The following is a 15,970-nucleotide window of genomic DNA, read 5'->3' as shown; positions in this document are numbered from 1 at the left end:
TCTATAACCAATTTTTCTTCAGAGCTTTTAAAAGGTGTCTTAGAGGAAGGTCGCAGATTTTCAATATCTGCTTTCTTGTCATTAGTTGTAATTTCTGTTGAAGGTATTGTTGTTATTGAATCCATTCCATCTGTTATTTCACAAACGGGCGTGGTTGTCGATATCTCTAAAAAACAAACATGTCACGTTATAACCACTTTTAACATATACTGTACTGGTTCTATAAATACCATTTTTGCATTAACATTGGTATTCTTGAAAAAATATTTGCATTTCATTCAATGAATTTTCCAAAAAATATTTTCTGAATTCGTTAACAAGAGAGAAACAAAACAACTAATAAAAAATCAATTATCATTCTTACTTGTACTTGAAATACCAGGAGAGGGACTTGTAATTGGTACTTGAGTTGCTGTTGTCTCCTTTCCAGTTGATCCTATGACAAAAATGTTTAAAAATACAAATATATCAAAAAAAATAATAATTGAATAATATTCAAAAAAATATATCATCTTTCCTTTTTGCATAATGATATTCAACACATGAATCACCTTTCCTTTTTGCATTATAATATTCAACACATGTATTATCTTTCCTTATTCTAAAATAATATTCAACAAATGTATCTTTCATAAACTTCGTTAAATGTCTTTTCAAATGAAGAATAACAACAGGAGGTCATTCTGGTTTTGTAGTATTTTACATAAATATACATCAAATCTGCTACTTTCATTCAGAAAAGGAATACAATTCAAATCCATTACCTTTCAATGTTGTGGTAGATTCACTTATTATTGTGGGTGTAGCTGTAGGTGTGGGTGTAACCTCGGCTGTAGTGATAACTGCTGATGATACTTTTTGTGGAACTGTTGTTGTACTTGGAATTGGCGTAGAAGCTAAAAAAGAAGGAAAAGGAGTTTATCTATTATTAACAGCAAACAACTCATTTGTAACAAGGACAAATCAAACACCCGCCACAAGCAGGTTTTAAAAAAAAACAGATTAACATGAAAGAACTTTACCAAACCAAATTAAGTACTCATAGTTTTATTTCAACAAGGCACACATAAAATCTTCACAATACATCTCATTTATACAACTGTTACTACATACATTACATATTGCTGCAGTTAAAACTACTGTGGTCTTTTTCTACTTACTGACTTCAAAACAGGCATGGACGCTTAGTTGGAGCTGTACAGGTCTGTAAGAATCTTCTTTGTCATCAGGTGTAACAATTACAGTAACCTTTTTCACATCAGGCTTAGTTCCAATGCTTGTAGCCTTTTCGCCTACTTTAACCTACATAATGGAAAATATAAGTTTCAAAGTTAACATTGCAAAATCGTCCTTGTTTCATGTTCCGAATAAAAAGCAGTCACATTTTCTTTTTCAAGCAGAAACAATAAAATTGATAAGTTTAAATTTAACGATGTTGTGCAAGTCATACAAACCTTTCTCGTCGTTACAGTTCCGTCAACATTAAAGAATTTTACTGTATACGTCTTGATATTATCAGTAGAAACCAGTTCAACATTGGCTATTGGTCTTGTCTTCGTAGGCACGTACTCTATAACCAATTTGTCTTCGGAGCTTTTAAAAGGTGTCTTAGAGGAAGGTCGCAGATTTTCAATATCTGCCTTCTTGTCATTAGTTGTAATTTCTGTTGAAGGTATTGTTGTTATTGAATCCATTCCATCTGTTATTTCACAAACGGGCGTGGTTGTCGATATCTCTAAAAAACAAACATGTCACGTTATAACCACTTTTAACATATACTGTACTGGTTCTATAAATACCATTTTTCCATTAACATTGCTATTCTTGAAAAAATATTTGCATTTCATTCAATGAATTTTCTAAAAAATATTTTCTTAACTCGTTAACATGAGAGAAACGAAACAACTAATCAAAAAATCAATTATCATTCTTACTCGTACTTGAAATACCAGGAGAGGGACTTGTAATTGGTACTTGAGTTGCTGTTGTCTCTTTTCCAGTTGATCCTATGACAAAAATTTTTAAAAATACAAATACGTCAAACAAAATAATATTTGAATAATATTCAAAAAAATGTATCATCTTTCCTTTTTGCATAATGATATTCAACACATGAATTCCTTTCCTTTTTGCATTATAATACTCAACACATGTATTATCTTTCCTTATTCTAAAATAATATTCAACAAATGTATCTTTCATAAACTTCGTTAAATGTCTTTTCAAATGAAGAATAAAAGCAGGCGGTCATTCAGGTTTTGTAGTATTTTACATAAATATACATCAAATCTGCTACTTTCATTCAGAAAAGGAATACAATTCAAATCCATTACCTTTCAATGTTGTGGTAGATTCACTTATTAATGTTGGTGTAGCTGTAGGTGTGGGTGTAACCTCGGCTGTAGTGATTACTGCTGATGATACTTTTTGTGGAACTGTTGTTGTACTTGGAATTGGCGTAGAAGCTAAAAAAGAAGGAAAAGGAGTTTATCTATTATTAACAGCAAACAACTCAATTGTAACAAGGACAAATCAAACACCCGCCATGAGCAGGTTTTAACAAAAAACAGATTAACATGAAAGAACTTTACCAAACCAAATTAAGTACTCATAGTTTTATTTCAACAAGGCACACATAAAATCTTCACAATACATCTCATTTATACAACTGTTACTACATACATTACATATTGCTGCAGCTAAAACTACTGTGGTCTTTTTCTACTTACTGACTTCAAAACAGGCATCGACGCTTAGTTGGAGCTGTACAGGTCTGTAAGAATCTTCTTTGTCTTCAGGTGTAACAATTACAGTAACCTTTCTCACATCAGGCTTAGTTCCAATGCTTGTAGCCTTTTCGCCTACTTTAACCTACAAAATGGAAAATATCAGTTTCAAAGTTAACATAGCAAAATTGTCCTTGTTTCATGTTCCGAATAAGCAGCAGTCACATTTTCGTTTTCAAGAACAATCAATAAAATTGATAAGTTTAAATTTGAAGATTTTGTGCAAGTCATACAAACCTTTCTCGTCGTTACAGTTCCGTCTGCATTAAAGAATTGTACTGTATACGTCTTGATATTATCAGTAGAAACCAATTCAACATTGGCTATTGGTCTTGTCTTCGTAGGCACGTACTCTATAACCAATTTTTCTTCAGAGCTTTTAAAAGGTGTCTTAGAGGAAGGTCGCAGATTTTCAATATCTGCTTTCTTGTCATTAGTTGTAACTTCTGTTGAAGGTATTGTTGTTATTGAATCCATTCCATCTGTTATTTCACAAACGGGCGTGGTTGTCGATATCTCTAAAAAACAAACATGTCACGTTATAACCACTTTTAACATATACTGTACTGGTTCTATAAATACCATTTTTGCATTAACATTGGTATTCTTGAAAAAATATTTGCATTTCATTCAATGAATTTTCCAAAAAATATTTTCTGAATTCGTTAACAAAAGAGAAACAAAACAACTTATAAAAAATCAATTATCATTCTTACTTGTACTTGAAATACCAGGAGAGGGACTTGTAATTGGTACTTGAGTTGCTGTTGTCTCCTTTCCAGTTGATCCTATGACAAAAAATTTTAAAAATACAAATACGTCAAACAAAATAATAATTGAATAATATTCAAAAAAATATATCATCTTTCCTTTTTGCATAATGATATTCAACACATGAATCACCTTTCCTTTTTGCATTATAATACTCAACACATGTCTTATCTTTCCTTATTCTAAAATAATATTCAACACATGTATCTTTCATAAACTTCGTTAAATGTCTTTTCAAATGAAGAATAACAACAGGAGGTCATTCTGGTTTTGTAGTATTTTACATAAATATACATCAAATCTGCTACTTTCATTCAGAAAAGGAATACAATTCAAATCCATTACCTTTCAATGTTGTAGTAGATTCACTTATTATTGTGGGTGTAGCTGTAGGTGTGGGTGTAACCTCGGCTGTAGTGATAACTGCTGATGATACTTTTTGTGGAACTGTTGTTGTACTTGGAATTGGCGTAGAAGCTAAAAAAGAAGGAAAAGGAGTTTATCTATTATTAACAGCAAACAACTCATTTGTAACAAGGACAAATCAAACACCCGCCACAAGCAGGTTTTAACAAAAAACAGATTAACATGAAAGAACTTTACCAAACCAAATTAAGTACTCATAGTTTTATTTCAACAAGGCACACATAAAATCTTCACAATACATCTCATTTATACAACTGTTACTACATACATTACATATTGCTGCAGTTAAAACTACTGTGGTCTTTTTCTACTTACTGACTTCAAAACAGGCATGGACGCTTAGTTGGAGCTGTACAGGTCTGTAAGAATCTTCTTTGTCATCAGGTGTAACAATTACAGTAACCTTTTTCACATCAGGCTTAGTTCCAATGCTTGTAGCCTTTTCGCCTACTTTAACCTACATAATGGAAAATATAAGTTTCAAAGTTAACATTGCAAAATCGTCCTTGTTTCATGTTCCGAATAAAAAGCAGTCACATTTTCTTTTTCAAGCAGAATCAATAAAATTGATAAGTTTAAACTTAAAGATTTTGTGCAAGTCATACAAACCTTTCTCGTCGTTACAGTTCCGTCAACATTAAAGAATTGTACTGTATACGTCTTGATATTATCAGAAGAAACCAGTTCAACATTGGCTATTGGTCTTGTCTTCGTAGGCACGTACTCTATAACCAATTTTTCTTCGGAGCTTTTAAAAGGTGTCTTAGAGGAAGGTCGCAGATTTTCAATATCTGCTTTCTTGTCATTAGTTGTAACTTCTGTTGAAGGTATTGTTGTTATTGAATCCATTCCATCTGTTATTTCACAAACGGGCGTGGTTGTCGATATCTCTAAAAAAACAAACATGTCACGTTATAACCACTTTTAACATATACTGTACTGGTTCTATAAATACCATTTTTGCATTAACATTGCTATTCTTGAAAAAATATTTGCATTTCATTCAATGAATTTTCCAAAAAATATTTTCTTAATTCGTTAACAAAAGAGAAACAAAACAACTAATAAAAAATCAATTATAATTCTTACTTGTACTTGAAATACCAGGAGAGGGACTTGTAATTGGTACTTGAGTTGCTGTTGTCTCTTTTCCAGTTGATCCTATGACAACATTTTTTAAAAATACAAATACGTCAAACAAAATAATAATTGAATAATATTCAAAAAAATGTATCATCTTTCCTTTTTGCATAATGATATTCAACACATGAATCACCTTTCCTTTTTGCATTATAATACTCAACACATGTCTTATCTTTCCTTATTCTAAAATAATATTCAACAAATGTATCTTTCATAAACTTCGTTAAATGTCTTTTTAAATGAAGAATAACAACGGGCGGTCATTCTGGTTTTGTAGTATTTTACATAAATATACATCAAACCTGCTACTTTCATTCAGAAAAGGAATACAATTCAAATTCTTACCTTTCAATGTTGTAGTAGATTCACTTATTAATGTGGGTGTAGCTGTAGGTGTGGGTGTAACCTCGGCTGTAGTGATAACTGCTGATGATACTTTTTGTGGAACTGTTGTTGTACTTGGAATTGGCGTAGAAGCTTAAAAAGAAAAAAAAAGGAGTTTATGTATCATTAACAGCAAACAACTCATTTGTAACAACGACAAATCAAACACCCGCCACAAGCAGGTTTTAACAAAATACAGATTAGCATGAAAGAACTTTACCAAACCAAATCAATTACTCATAGTTTTACTTCAACAAGGCACACATAAAATCTTCACAATACATCTCATTTATACAACTGTTACTACATACATTACATATTGTTGCAGCTAAAACTACTATGGTCTTTTTCTACTTACTGACTTCAAAACAGGCATGGACACTTAGTTGAAACTGAACAGGTCTGTAAGAATCTTCTTTGTCATCAGGTGTAATTATTACAGTAACCTTTCTCACATCAGGCTTAGTTCCAATGCTTGTAGCCTTTTCGCCTACTTTAACCTACAGAAAAGAAAATATAAGTTTCAAAGTTAACATGGCAAAATCGTCCTTGTTTCATGTTCCGAATAAACAGCAGTCACATTTTCTTTTTGAAGAAGAATCAACAAAATTGATAAGTTTAAACTCGAAGATGTTTTGCAAGTCATACAAACCTTTCTCGTTGTTACAGTTCCGTCTGCATTAAAGAATTGTACTGTATACGTCTTGATATTATCAGTAGAAACCAGTTCAACATTGGCTATTGGTCTTGTCTTTGTAGGCACGTAGTCTATAACCAATTTTTCTTCGGAGCTTTTTAAAGGTGTCTTAGAGGAAGGTCGCAGATTTTCAATATCTGCCTTCTTGTCATTAGATGTAATTTCTGTTGAAGGTATTGTTGTTATTGAATCCATTCCATCTGTTTTTTCACAAACGGGCGTGGTTGTCGATATCTCTAAAAAACAAACATGTCACGTTATTACCACTTTTAACATATACTGTACTGGTTCTATAAATACCATTTTTGCATTAACAATGCTATTCTTGAAAAATATTTGCATTTCATTAAATGAATTTTCCAAAAAATATTTGGTTAATTCGTTAACATAAGAGAAACGAAACAACTAATAAAAATTCAATTATCATTCTTACTTGTACTTGAAATACCAGGAGAGGGACTTGTAATTGGTACTTGAGTTGCTGTTGTCTCTTTTACAGTTGATCCTATAACAAAAATGTTTAAAAATACAAATATATAAAACAAAATAATAATTTAATCATATTAAAAAAAATGTATCATTATTCCTTTGTGCATAATAATATTCAACACATGAATCATCTTTCCTTTTTGCATTATAATATTCAACACATGTATTATTTTTCCTTATTCTAAAATAATATTCAACAAATGTATCTTTCATAAACTTCGTTAAATGTCTTTTTAAATAAAGAATAACAACAGGCGGTCATTCTGGTTTTGTAGTATTTTACATAAATATACATCAAACCTGCTACTTTCATTCAGAAAAGGAATACAATTCAAATCCATTACCTTTCAATGTTGATGTAGATTCACTTATTATTTTGGGTGTAGCTGTAGGTGTGGGTGTAACCTCGGCTGTAGTGATAACTGCTGATGATACTTTTTGTGGAACTGTTGTTGTACTTGGAATTGGCGTAGAAGCTACAAAATAAAAAAGTTTATCTATTATTAACAGCAAACGACTCATTTGTAAAAAGGACAAATCAAACACCCGGCACAAGCAGGTTTTAAAACAAACACAGATTAGCATGAAAGAACTTTACCAAACCGAACTAATTACTCATAGTTTTATTTCAACAAGGCACACATATAATCTTCACAATACATCTCATTTATACAACTGTTACTACATACATTACATATTGCTGCAGCTAAAACTACTATGGTCTTTTTCTACTTACTGACTTCAAAACAGGCATCGACGCTTAGTTGGAGCTGTACAGGTCTGTAAGAATCTTCTTTGTCATCAGGTGTAACAATTACAGTAACCTTTCTCACATCAGGCTTAGTTCCAATGCTTGTAGCCTTTTCGCCTACTTTAACCTAAATAATGGAAAATATAAGTTTCAAAGTTAACATGGCAAAATCGTCCTTGTTTCATGTTCCGAATAAACAGCAGTCACATTTTCTTTTTCAAGAAGAATCAATAAAATTGATAAGTTTAAACTTGAAGATTTTGTGCAAGTCATACAAACCTTTCTCGTTGTTACAGTTCCGTCTGCATTAAAGAATTGTACTGTATACGTCTTGATATTATCAGTAGAAACCAGTTCAACATTGGCTATTGGTCTTGTCTTCGTAGGCACGTACTCTATAACCAATTTTTCTTCAGTGCTTTTAAAAGGTGTCTTAGAGGAAGGTCGCAGATTTTCAATATCTGCCTTCTTGTCATTAGTTGTAATTTCTGATGAAGGTATTGTTGTTATTGAATCCATTCCATCTGTTATTTCACAAACGGGCGTGGTTGTCGATATCTCTAAAAAACAAACATGTCACTTTATTACCACTTTTAACATATACTGTACTGGTTCTATAAATACCATTTTTGCATTAACATTGCTATTCTTGAAAAAATATTTGCATTTCATTCAATGAATTTTCCAAAAAATTAGTTAATTCGTTAACATAAGAGAAACGAAACAACTAATAAAAATTCAATTATCATTCTTACTTGTACTTGAAATACCAGGAGAGGGACTTGTAATTGGTACTTGAGTTGCTGTTGTCTCTTTTCCAGTTGATCCTATGACAAAAATGTTTAAAAATACAAATATATAATTTAATCATATTCAAAAAAATGTATCATCATTCCTTTTCGCATAATAATATTCAACACATGAATCATCTTTCCTTTTTGCATTATAATATTCAACACATGTATTATCTTTCCTTATTCTAAAATAATATTCAACAAATGTATCTTTCATAAACTTCGTTAAATGTGTTTTTAAATGAAGAATAACAACAGGCGGTCATTCTGGTTTTGTAGTATTTTACATAAATATACATCAAACCTGCTACTTTCATTCAGAAAAGGAATACAATTCAAATCCATTACCTTTCAATGTTGTAGTAGATTCACTTATTATTGTGGGTGTAGCTGTAGGTGTGGGTGTAACCTCGGCTGTAGTGATAACTGCTGATGACACTTTTTGTGGAACTGTTGTTGTACTTGGAATTGGCGTAGAAGCTTAAAAAGAAAAAAAAAAAGGAGTTTATGTATTATTACCAGCAAACAACTCATTTCTAACAAGGACAAATCAAACACCTGCCACTAGCAGGTTTTAACAAAAAACAGATTAGCATGAAAGAACGTTACCAAACCAAATTAATTACTCATAGTTTTATTTCAACAAGGCACACATAAAATCTTCATAATACATCTCATTTATACAACTGTTACTACATACATTACATATTGCTGCAGCTTAAACTACTATGGTCTTTCTCTACTTACTGACTTCAAAACAGGCATGGACGTTTAGTTGGAGCTGTACAGGTCTGTAAGAATCTTCTTTGTCATCAGGTGTAACAATTACAGTAACCTTTCTCACATCAGGCTTAGTTCCAATGCTTGTAGCCTTTTCGCCAACTTTAACCTACATAATGGAAAATATAAGTTTCAAAGTTAATACGGCAAAATCGTCCTTGTTTCATGTTTCGAATAAACAGCAGTCACATTTTCTTTTTCAAGAACGATCAATACAATTGATAAGTTTAAACTTAAAGATTTTGTGCAAGTCATACAAACCTTTCTCGTCGTTACAGTTCCGTCTGCATTAAAGAATTGTACTGTATACGTCTTGATATTATCAGTAGAAACCAGTTCAACATTGGCTATAGGTTTTGTCTTCGTAGGCACGTACTCTATAACCAATTTTTCTTCAGAGCTTTTAAAATGTGTCTTAGAGGAAGGTCGCAGATTTTCAATATCTGCCTTCTTTTCATTAGTTGTAATTTCTGTTGAAGGTATTGTTGTTATTGAATCCATTCCATCTGTTATTTCACAAACGGGCGTGGTTGTCGATATCTCTAAAAAAACAAATATGTCACTTTATTACCACTTTTAACATATACTGTACTGGTTCCATAGATACCATTTTTGCATTAACATTGCTTTTCTTGAAAAAATATTTGCATTTCATTCAATGAATTTTCCAAAAAATATTTGGTTAATTCGTTAACATAAGAGAAACGAAACAACTAATAAACATTCAATTATCATTCTTACTTGTACTTGAAATACCAGGAGAGGGACTTGTAATTGGTATTTGAGTTGCTGTTGTCTCTTTTGCAGTTGATCCTATGACTAAAATGTTTAAAAATACAAATATATAAAACAAAATGATAATTTAATGATTTTCAAAAAAATGTATCATCATTCCCTTTCGCATAATAATATTCAACACATGAAACATCTTTCCTTTTTGCATTATAATGTTCAACACATGTATTATCTTTCCTTATTCTAAAATAATATTCAACAAATGTATCTTTCATAAACTTCGTTCAATGTCTTTTTAAATGAAGAATAACAACAGGCGGTCATTCTGGTTTTGTAGTATTTTACATAAATATACATCAAACCTGCTACTTTCATTCAGAAAAGGAATACAATTCAAATCCATTACCTTTCAATGTTGTGGTAGATTCACTTATTATTGAGGGTGTAGCTGTAGGTGTGGGTGTAACCTCGGCTGTAGTGATAACTGCTGATGATACTTTTTGTGGAACTGTTGTTGTACTTGGAATTGGCGTAGAAGCTAAAAAGAAACAAAAGGAGTTTATGTATTATTAACAGCAAACAACTCATTTGTAACAAGGACAAATCAAACACCCGCCACAAGCAGGTTTTAACAAAAAAACAGATAAGCATGAAAGAACTTTACCAAACCAAATTAATTACTCATAGTTTTATTTCAACAAGGCACACATAAAATCTTCATAATACATCTCATTTATACAACTGTTACTACATACATTACATATTGCTGCAGCTAAAACTACTATGGTCTTTTTCTACTTACTGACTTCAAAACAGGCATGGACGCTTAGTTGGAGCTGTACAGGTCTGTAAGAATCTTCTTTGTCATCAGGTGTAACAATTACAGTAACCTTTCTCACATCAGGCTTAGTTCCAATGCTTGTAGCCTTTTCGCCTACTTTAACCTACATAATGGAAAATATAAGTTTCAAAGTTAACATGGCAAAATCGTCCTTGTTTCATGTTTCGAATAAACAGCAGTCACATTTTCTTTTTCAAGAACAATCAATACAAGTGATCAGTTTAAACTTGAAGATTTTGTGCAAGTCATACAAACCTTTCTCGTTGTTACAGTTCCGTCTGCATTAAAGAATTGTACTGTATACGTCTTGATATTATCAGTAGAAACCAGTTCAACATTGGCTATTGGTCTTGTCTTCGTAGGCACGTACTCTATAATCAATTTTTTTTCAGAGCTTTCAAAAGGTGTCTTAGAGGAAGGTCGCAGATTTTCAATATCTGCCTTCTTGTCATTAGTTGTAATTTCTGATGAAGGTATTGTTGTTATTGAATCCATTCCATCTGTTATTTCACAAACGGGCGTGGTTGTCGATATCTCTAAAAAAACAAACATGTCACTTTATTACCACTTTTAACATATACTGTTCTGGTTCTATAAATATCATTTTTGCATAAATATTGCTATTCTTGAAAAAAAATATTTGCATTTCATTCAATGAATTTTCCAAAAAATATTTTGTTAATTCCTTAACATAAGAGAAACGAAACAACTAATAAAAAATCAATTATAATTCTTACTTGTACTTGAAATGCCAGGAGAGGGACTTGTAATTGGTACTTGAGTTGCTGATGTCTCTTTTGCAGTTGATCCTGTGACAAAAATGTTTGAAAATACAAATATATCAAACAAAATAATAATTTAATGATATTCAAAAAAATGTATCATCATTCCTTTTCGCATAATAACATTCAACACATGAAACATCTTTCCTTTTTGCATTATAATGTTCAACACATGAAACATCTTTCCTTTTTGCATTATAATGTTCAACACATGTATTATCTTTCCTTATTCTAAAATAATATTCAACAAATGTATCTTTCAGAAACTTCGTTAAATGTCTTTTTAAATGAAGAATAACAACAGGCGGTCATTCTGGTTTTGTAGTATTTTACATAAATATACATCAAACCTGCTACTTTCATTCAGAAAAGGAATTCAATTCAAATCCATTACCTTTCAATGTTGTAGTAGATTCACTTATTATTTTGGGTGTAGCTGTAGGTGTGGGTGTAACCTCGGCTGTAGTGATAACTGCTGATGATATTTTTTGTGGAACTGTTGTTGTACTTGGAATTGGCGTAGAAGCTACAAAATAAAAAAGTTTATCTATTATTAACAGCAAACAACTCATTTGTAACGAGGACAAATCAAACTCCCGCCACAAGCAGGTTTTTTAACAAAAACACAGATTAGCATGAAAGAACTTTACCAAACCAAACTAATTACTCATAGTTTTATTTCAACAAGACACACATAAAATCTTCATAATACATCTCATTTATACAACTGTTACTACATACATTACATATTGCTGCAGCTAAAACTACTATGGTCTTTTTTTACTTACTGACTTCAAAACAGGCATGGACGCTAAGTTGGAGCTGTACAGGTCTGTAAGAATCTTCTTTGTCATCAGGTCTAATAATCACAGTAACCTTTCTCACATCAGGCTTAGTTCCAATGCTTGTAGCCTTTTCGCCTACTTTAATCTACAGAAAGGAAAATATAAGTTTCAAAGTTAACATGGCAAAATCGTCCTTGTTTTATGTTTCTAATAAACGGTAGTCACATTTTCTTTTTCAAGAAGAATCAATAAAATTGATAAGTTTAAACTTGAAGATTTTGTGCAAGTCATACAAACCTTTCTCGTCGTTACAGTTCCGTCTGCATTAAAGAATTGTACTGTATACGTTTTGATATTATCAGTAGAAACCAGTTCAACATTGGCTATTGGTCTTGTCTTCGTAGGCACGTACTCTATAACCAATTTTTCTTCAGAGCTTTTAAAAGGTGTCTTAGAGGAAGGTCGCAGATTTTCAATATCTGCCTTCTTGTCATTAGTTGTAATTTCTGTTGAAGGTATTGTTGTTATTGAATCCATTCCATCTGTTATTTCACAAACGGGCGTGGTTGTCGATATCTCTAAAAAAAAAACAACCATGTCACGTTATAACTACTTTTAACATATACTGTACTGGTTCTATAATATCATTTTTGCATAAATATTGCTATTCTTGAGAAAAAATATTTGCATTTCATTCAATGAATTTTCCAAAAAATAGTTTGTTAATTCGTTAACATAAGAGAAACGAAACAACTAATAAAAAATCAATTATAATTCTTACTTGTACTTGAAATGCCAGAAGAGGGACTTGTAATTGGTACTTGAGTTGCTGTTGTCTCTTTTCCAGTTGATCCTGTGACAAAAATGTTTAAAAATACAAATATATCAAACAAAATGATAATTTAAAAATATTAAAAAAAATGTATCATCTTTCCTTTTTGCATAATAATATTCATCACATGAATCATCTTTCCTTTTTGAATTATAATATTCAACACATGTATTATCTTTCCTTATTCTAAAATAATATTCAACAAATGTATCTTTCATAAACTTCGTTAAATGTCTTTTTAAATGAAGAATAACAACAGGAGGTCATTCTGGTTTGTAGTATTTTACATAAATATACATCAAACCTGCTACTTTCATTCAGAAAAGGAATACAATTCAAATCCATTACCTTTCAATGTTGTTGTAGATTCACTTATTATTTTGGGTGTAGCTGTAGGTGTGGGTGTAACCTCGGCTGTAGTGATAACTGCTGATGATACTTTTTGTGGAACTGTTGTTGTACTTGGAATTGGCGTAGAAGCTAAAAAAGTAAAAAGGAGTTTATCTATTATAAACAGCAAACAACTCATTTGTAACAAGGACAAATCAAACACCAGCCACAAGCAGGTTTTAACAACAAAAAAACCAGATTAGCATGAAAGAACTTTACCAAACCAAATTAATTACTCATAGTTTTATTTCAACAAGGCACACATAAAATCTTCACAATCATCTCATATATACAACTGTTACTAAATACATTACATATTGCTGCAGCTAAAACTACTATGGTCTTTTTTTACTTACTGACTTCAAAACAGGCATGGACGCTAAGTTGGAGCTGTACAGGTCTGTAAGAATCTTCTTTGTCATCAGGTGTAACAATTACAGTAACCTTTCTCACATCAGGCTTAGTTCCAATGCTTGTAGCCTTTTCGCCTACTTTAATCTACATAATGGAAAATATAAGTTTTAAAGTTAACACGGCAAAATCGTCCTTGTTTCATGTTTCGAATAAACAGCAGTCACATTCTCTTTTTCAAGAACAATCAATACAATTGATAAGTTTAAACTTGAAGATTTTGTGCAAGTCATACAAACCTTTCTCGTTGTTACAGTTCCGTCTGCATTAAAGAATTGTACTGTATACGTCTTGATATTATCAGTAGAAACCAGTTCAACATTGGCTATTGGTCTTGTCTTCGTAGGCACGTACTCTATAACCAATTTTTCTTCAGAGCTTTTAAAAGGTGTCTTAGAGGAAGGTCGCAGATTTTCAATATCTGCCTTCTTGTCATTAGTTGTAACTTCTGTTGAAGGTATTGTTGTTATTGAATCCATTCCATCTGTTATTTCACAAACGGGCGTGGTTGTCGATATCTCTAAAAAACAAACATGTCACTTTATGACCACTTTTAACATATACTGTACTGGTTCTATAGATACCATTTTTGCATTAACATTGCTTTTCTTGAAAAAATATTTGCATTTCATTCAATGAATTTTCCAAAAAATATTTGGTTAATTCGTTAACATAAGAGAAACGAAACAACTAATAAAAATTCAATTATCATTCTTACTTGTACTTGAAATACCAGGAGAGGGACTTGTAATTGGTACTTGAGTTGCTGTTGTCTCTTTTCCAGTTGATCCTATGACAAAAATGTTTAAAAATACAAATATATAAAACAAAATGATAATTTAATCATATTCAAAAAAACGTATCATCATTCCTTTTCGCATAATAATATTCAACACATGAATCATCTTTCCTTTTTGCATTATAATATTCAACACTTGTATTATCTTTCCTTATTCTAAAATAATATTCAACAAATGTATCTTTCATAAACTTCGTTCAATGTCTTTTTAAATAAAGAATAACAACAGGCGATCATTCCGGTTTTGTAGTATTTTACATAAATATACATCCAACCTGCTACTTTCATTCAGAAAAGGAATACAATTCAAATCCATTACCTTTCAATGTTGTAGTAGATTCACTTATTATTGTGGGTGTAGCTGTAGGTGTGGGTGTAACCTCGGCTGTAGTGATAACTGCTGATGATACTTTTTTTGGAACTGTTGTTGTACTTGGAATTGGCGTAGAAGCTAAAAAAGAAACAAAAGGAGTTTATGTATTATTAACAGCAAACAACTCATTTGTAACAAGGACAAATCAAACACCTGCCACCAGCAGGTTTTAACAAAAAAACAGATAAGCATGAAAGAATTTTGCCAAACCAAATTAATTACTCATAGTTTTATTTCAACAAAGCACACATAAAATCTTCATAATACATCTCATTTATACAACTGTTACTACATACATTACATATTGCTGCAGCTAAAATTACTATGGTCTTTTTTTACTTACTGACTTCAAAACAGGCATGGACGCTTAGTTGGAGCTGTACAGGTCTGTAAGAATCTTCTTTGTCATCAGGTGTAACAATTACAGTAACCTTTCTCACATCAGGCTTAGTTCCAATGCTTGTAGCCTTTTCGCCTACTTTAACCTACATAATGGAAAATATAAGTTTCAAAGTTAACATGGCAAAATCCTTTGTTTCATGTTTCCAATAAACAGCAGTCACATTTTCTTTTTCAAGAACAATCAATACAATTGATAAGTTTAAACTTGAAGATTTTGTGCAAGTCATACAAACCTTTCTCGTTGTTACAGTTCCGTCTGCATTAAAGAATTGTACTGTATACGTCTTGATATTATCAGTAGAAACCAGTTCAACATTGGCTATTGGTCTTGTCTTCGTAGGCACGTACTCTATAACCAATTTTTCTTCAGAGCTTTTAAAAGGTGTCTTAGAGGAAGGTCGCAGATTTTCAATATCTGCCTTCTTGTCATTAGTTGTAATTTCTGTTGAAAGTATCGTTGTTATTGAATCCATTCCATCTGTTATTTCACAAACGGGCGTGGTTGTCGATATCTCTAAAAAAAAAAACCATGTCACGTTATAACTACTTTTAACATATACTGTACTGGTTCTATAAATATCATTTTTGCATAAATATTG

General features: G+C 31.5%; 1 protein-coding gene across 1 annotated transcript in view; it reads right to left on the bottom strand.

Moving 5' to 3' along the window:
• Positions 1-15,970, bottom strand: part of LOC127727795 (mucin-16-like) — a 198,982-nt gene that overhangs the window by 19,956 nt on the left and 163,056 nt on the right. The window contains exons 91-118 of the mRNA XM_052234911.1: positions 15,605-15,885; positions 15,313-15,454; positions 14,916-15,047; positions 14,516-14,587; positions 14,037-14,317; positions 13,743-13,884; positions 13,345-13,476; positions 12,946-13,017; positions 12,462-12,742; positions 12,168-12,309; positions 11,774-11,905; positions 11,335-11,406; positions 10,853-11,133; positions 10,559-10,700; positions 8,590-8,721; positions 8,203-8,274; positions 7,727-8,007; positions 7,433-7,574; positions 5,472-5,603; positions 5,073-5,144; positions 4,593-4,873; positions 4,299-4,440; positions 2,334-2,465; positions 1,935-2,006; positions 1,455-1,735; positions 1,161-1,302; positions 765-896; positions 365-436 (exon numbers count right to left, since the gene is read on the bottom strand). Coding sequence (XP_052090871.1) covers positions 365-436; positions 765-896; positions 1,161-1,302; positions 1,455-1,735; positions 1,935-2,006; positions 2,334-2,465; positions 4,299-4,440; positions 4,593-4,873; positions 5,073-5,144; positions 5,472-5,603; positions 7,433-7,574; positions 7,727-8,007; positions 8,203-8,274; positions 8,590-8,721; positions 10,559-10,700; positions 10,853-11,133; positions 11,335-11,406; positions 11,774-11,905; positions 12,168-12,309; positions 12,462-12,742; positions 12,946-13,017; positions 13,345-13,476; positions 13,743-13,884; positions 14,037-14,317; positions 14,516-14,587; positions 14,916-15,047; positions 15,313-15,454; positions 15,605-15,885 — 4,389 coding nt within the window. The remainder of the gene's footprint in view (positions 1-364; positions 437-764; positions 897-1,160; positions 1,303-1,454; positions 1,736-1,934; positions 2,007-2,333; positions 2,466-4,298; positions 4,441-4,592; positions 4,874-5,072; positions 5,145-5,471; positions 5,604-7,432; positions 7,575-7,726; positions 8,008-8,202; positions 8,275-8,589; positions 8,722-10,558; positions 10,701-10,852; positions 11,134-11,334; positions 11,407-11,773; positions 11,906-12,167; positions 12,310-12,461; positions 12,743-12,945; positions 13,018-13,344; positions 13,477-13,742; positions 13,885-14,036; positions 14,318-14,515; positions 14,588-14,915; positions 15,048-15,312; positions 15,455-15,604; positions 15,886-15,970) is intronic.

Source organism: Mytilus californianus, unplaced genomic scaffold (genome assembly GCF_021869535.1).
Source record: "Mytilus californianus isolate M0D057914Y unplaced genomic scaffold, xbMytCali1.0.p SCAF_2, whole genome shotgun sequence".
NCBI classification, from domain to species: domain Eukaryota; kingdom Metazoa; phylum Mollusca; class Bivalvia; order Mytilida; family Mytilidae; genus Mytilus; species Mytilus californianus.
The sequence above is the reverse complement of the archived record's forward strand: the minus strand, read 5'-3'. Positions and strand labels throughout refer to the sequence as shown.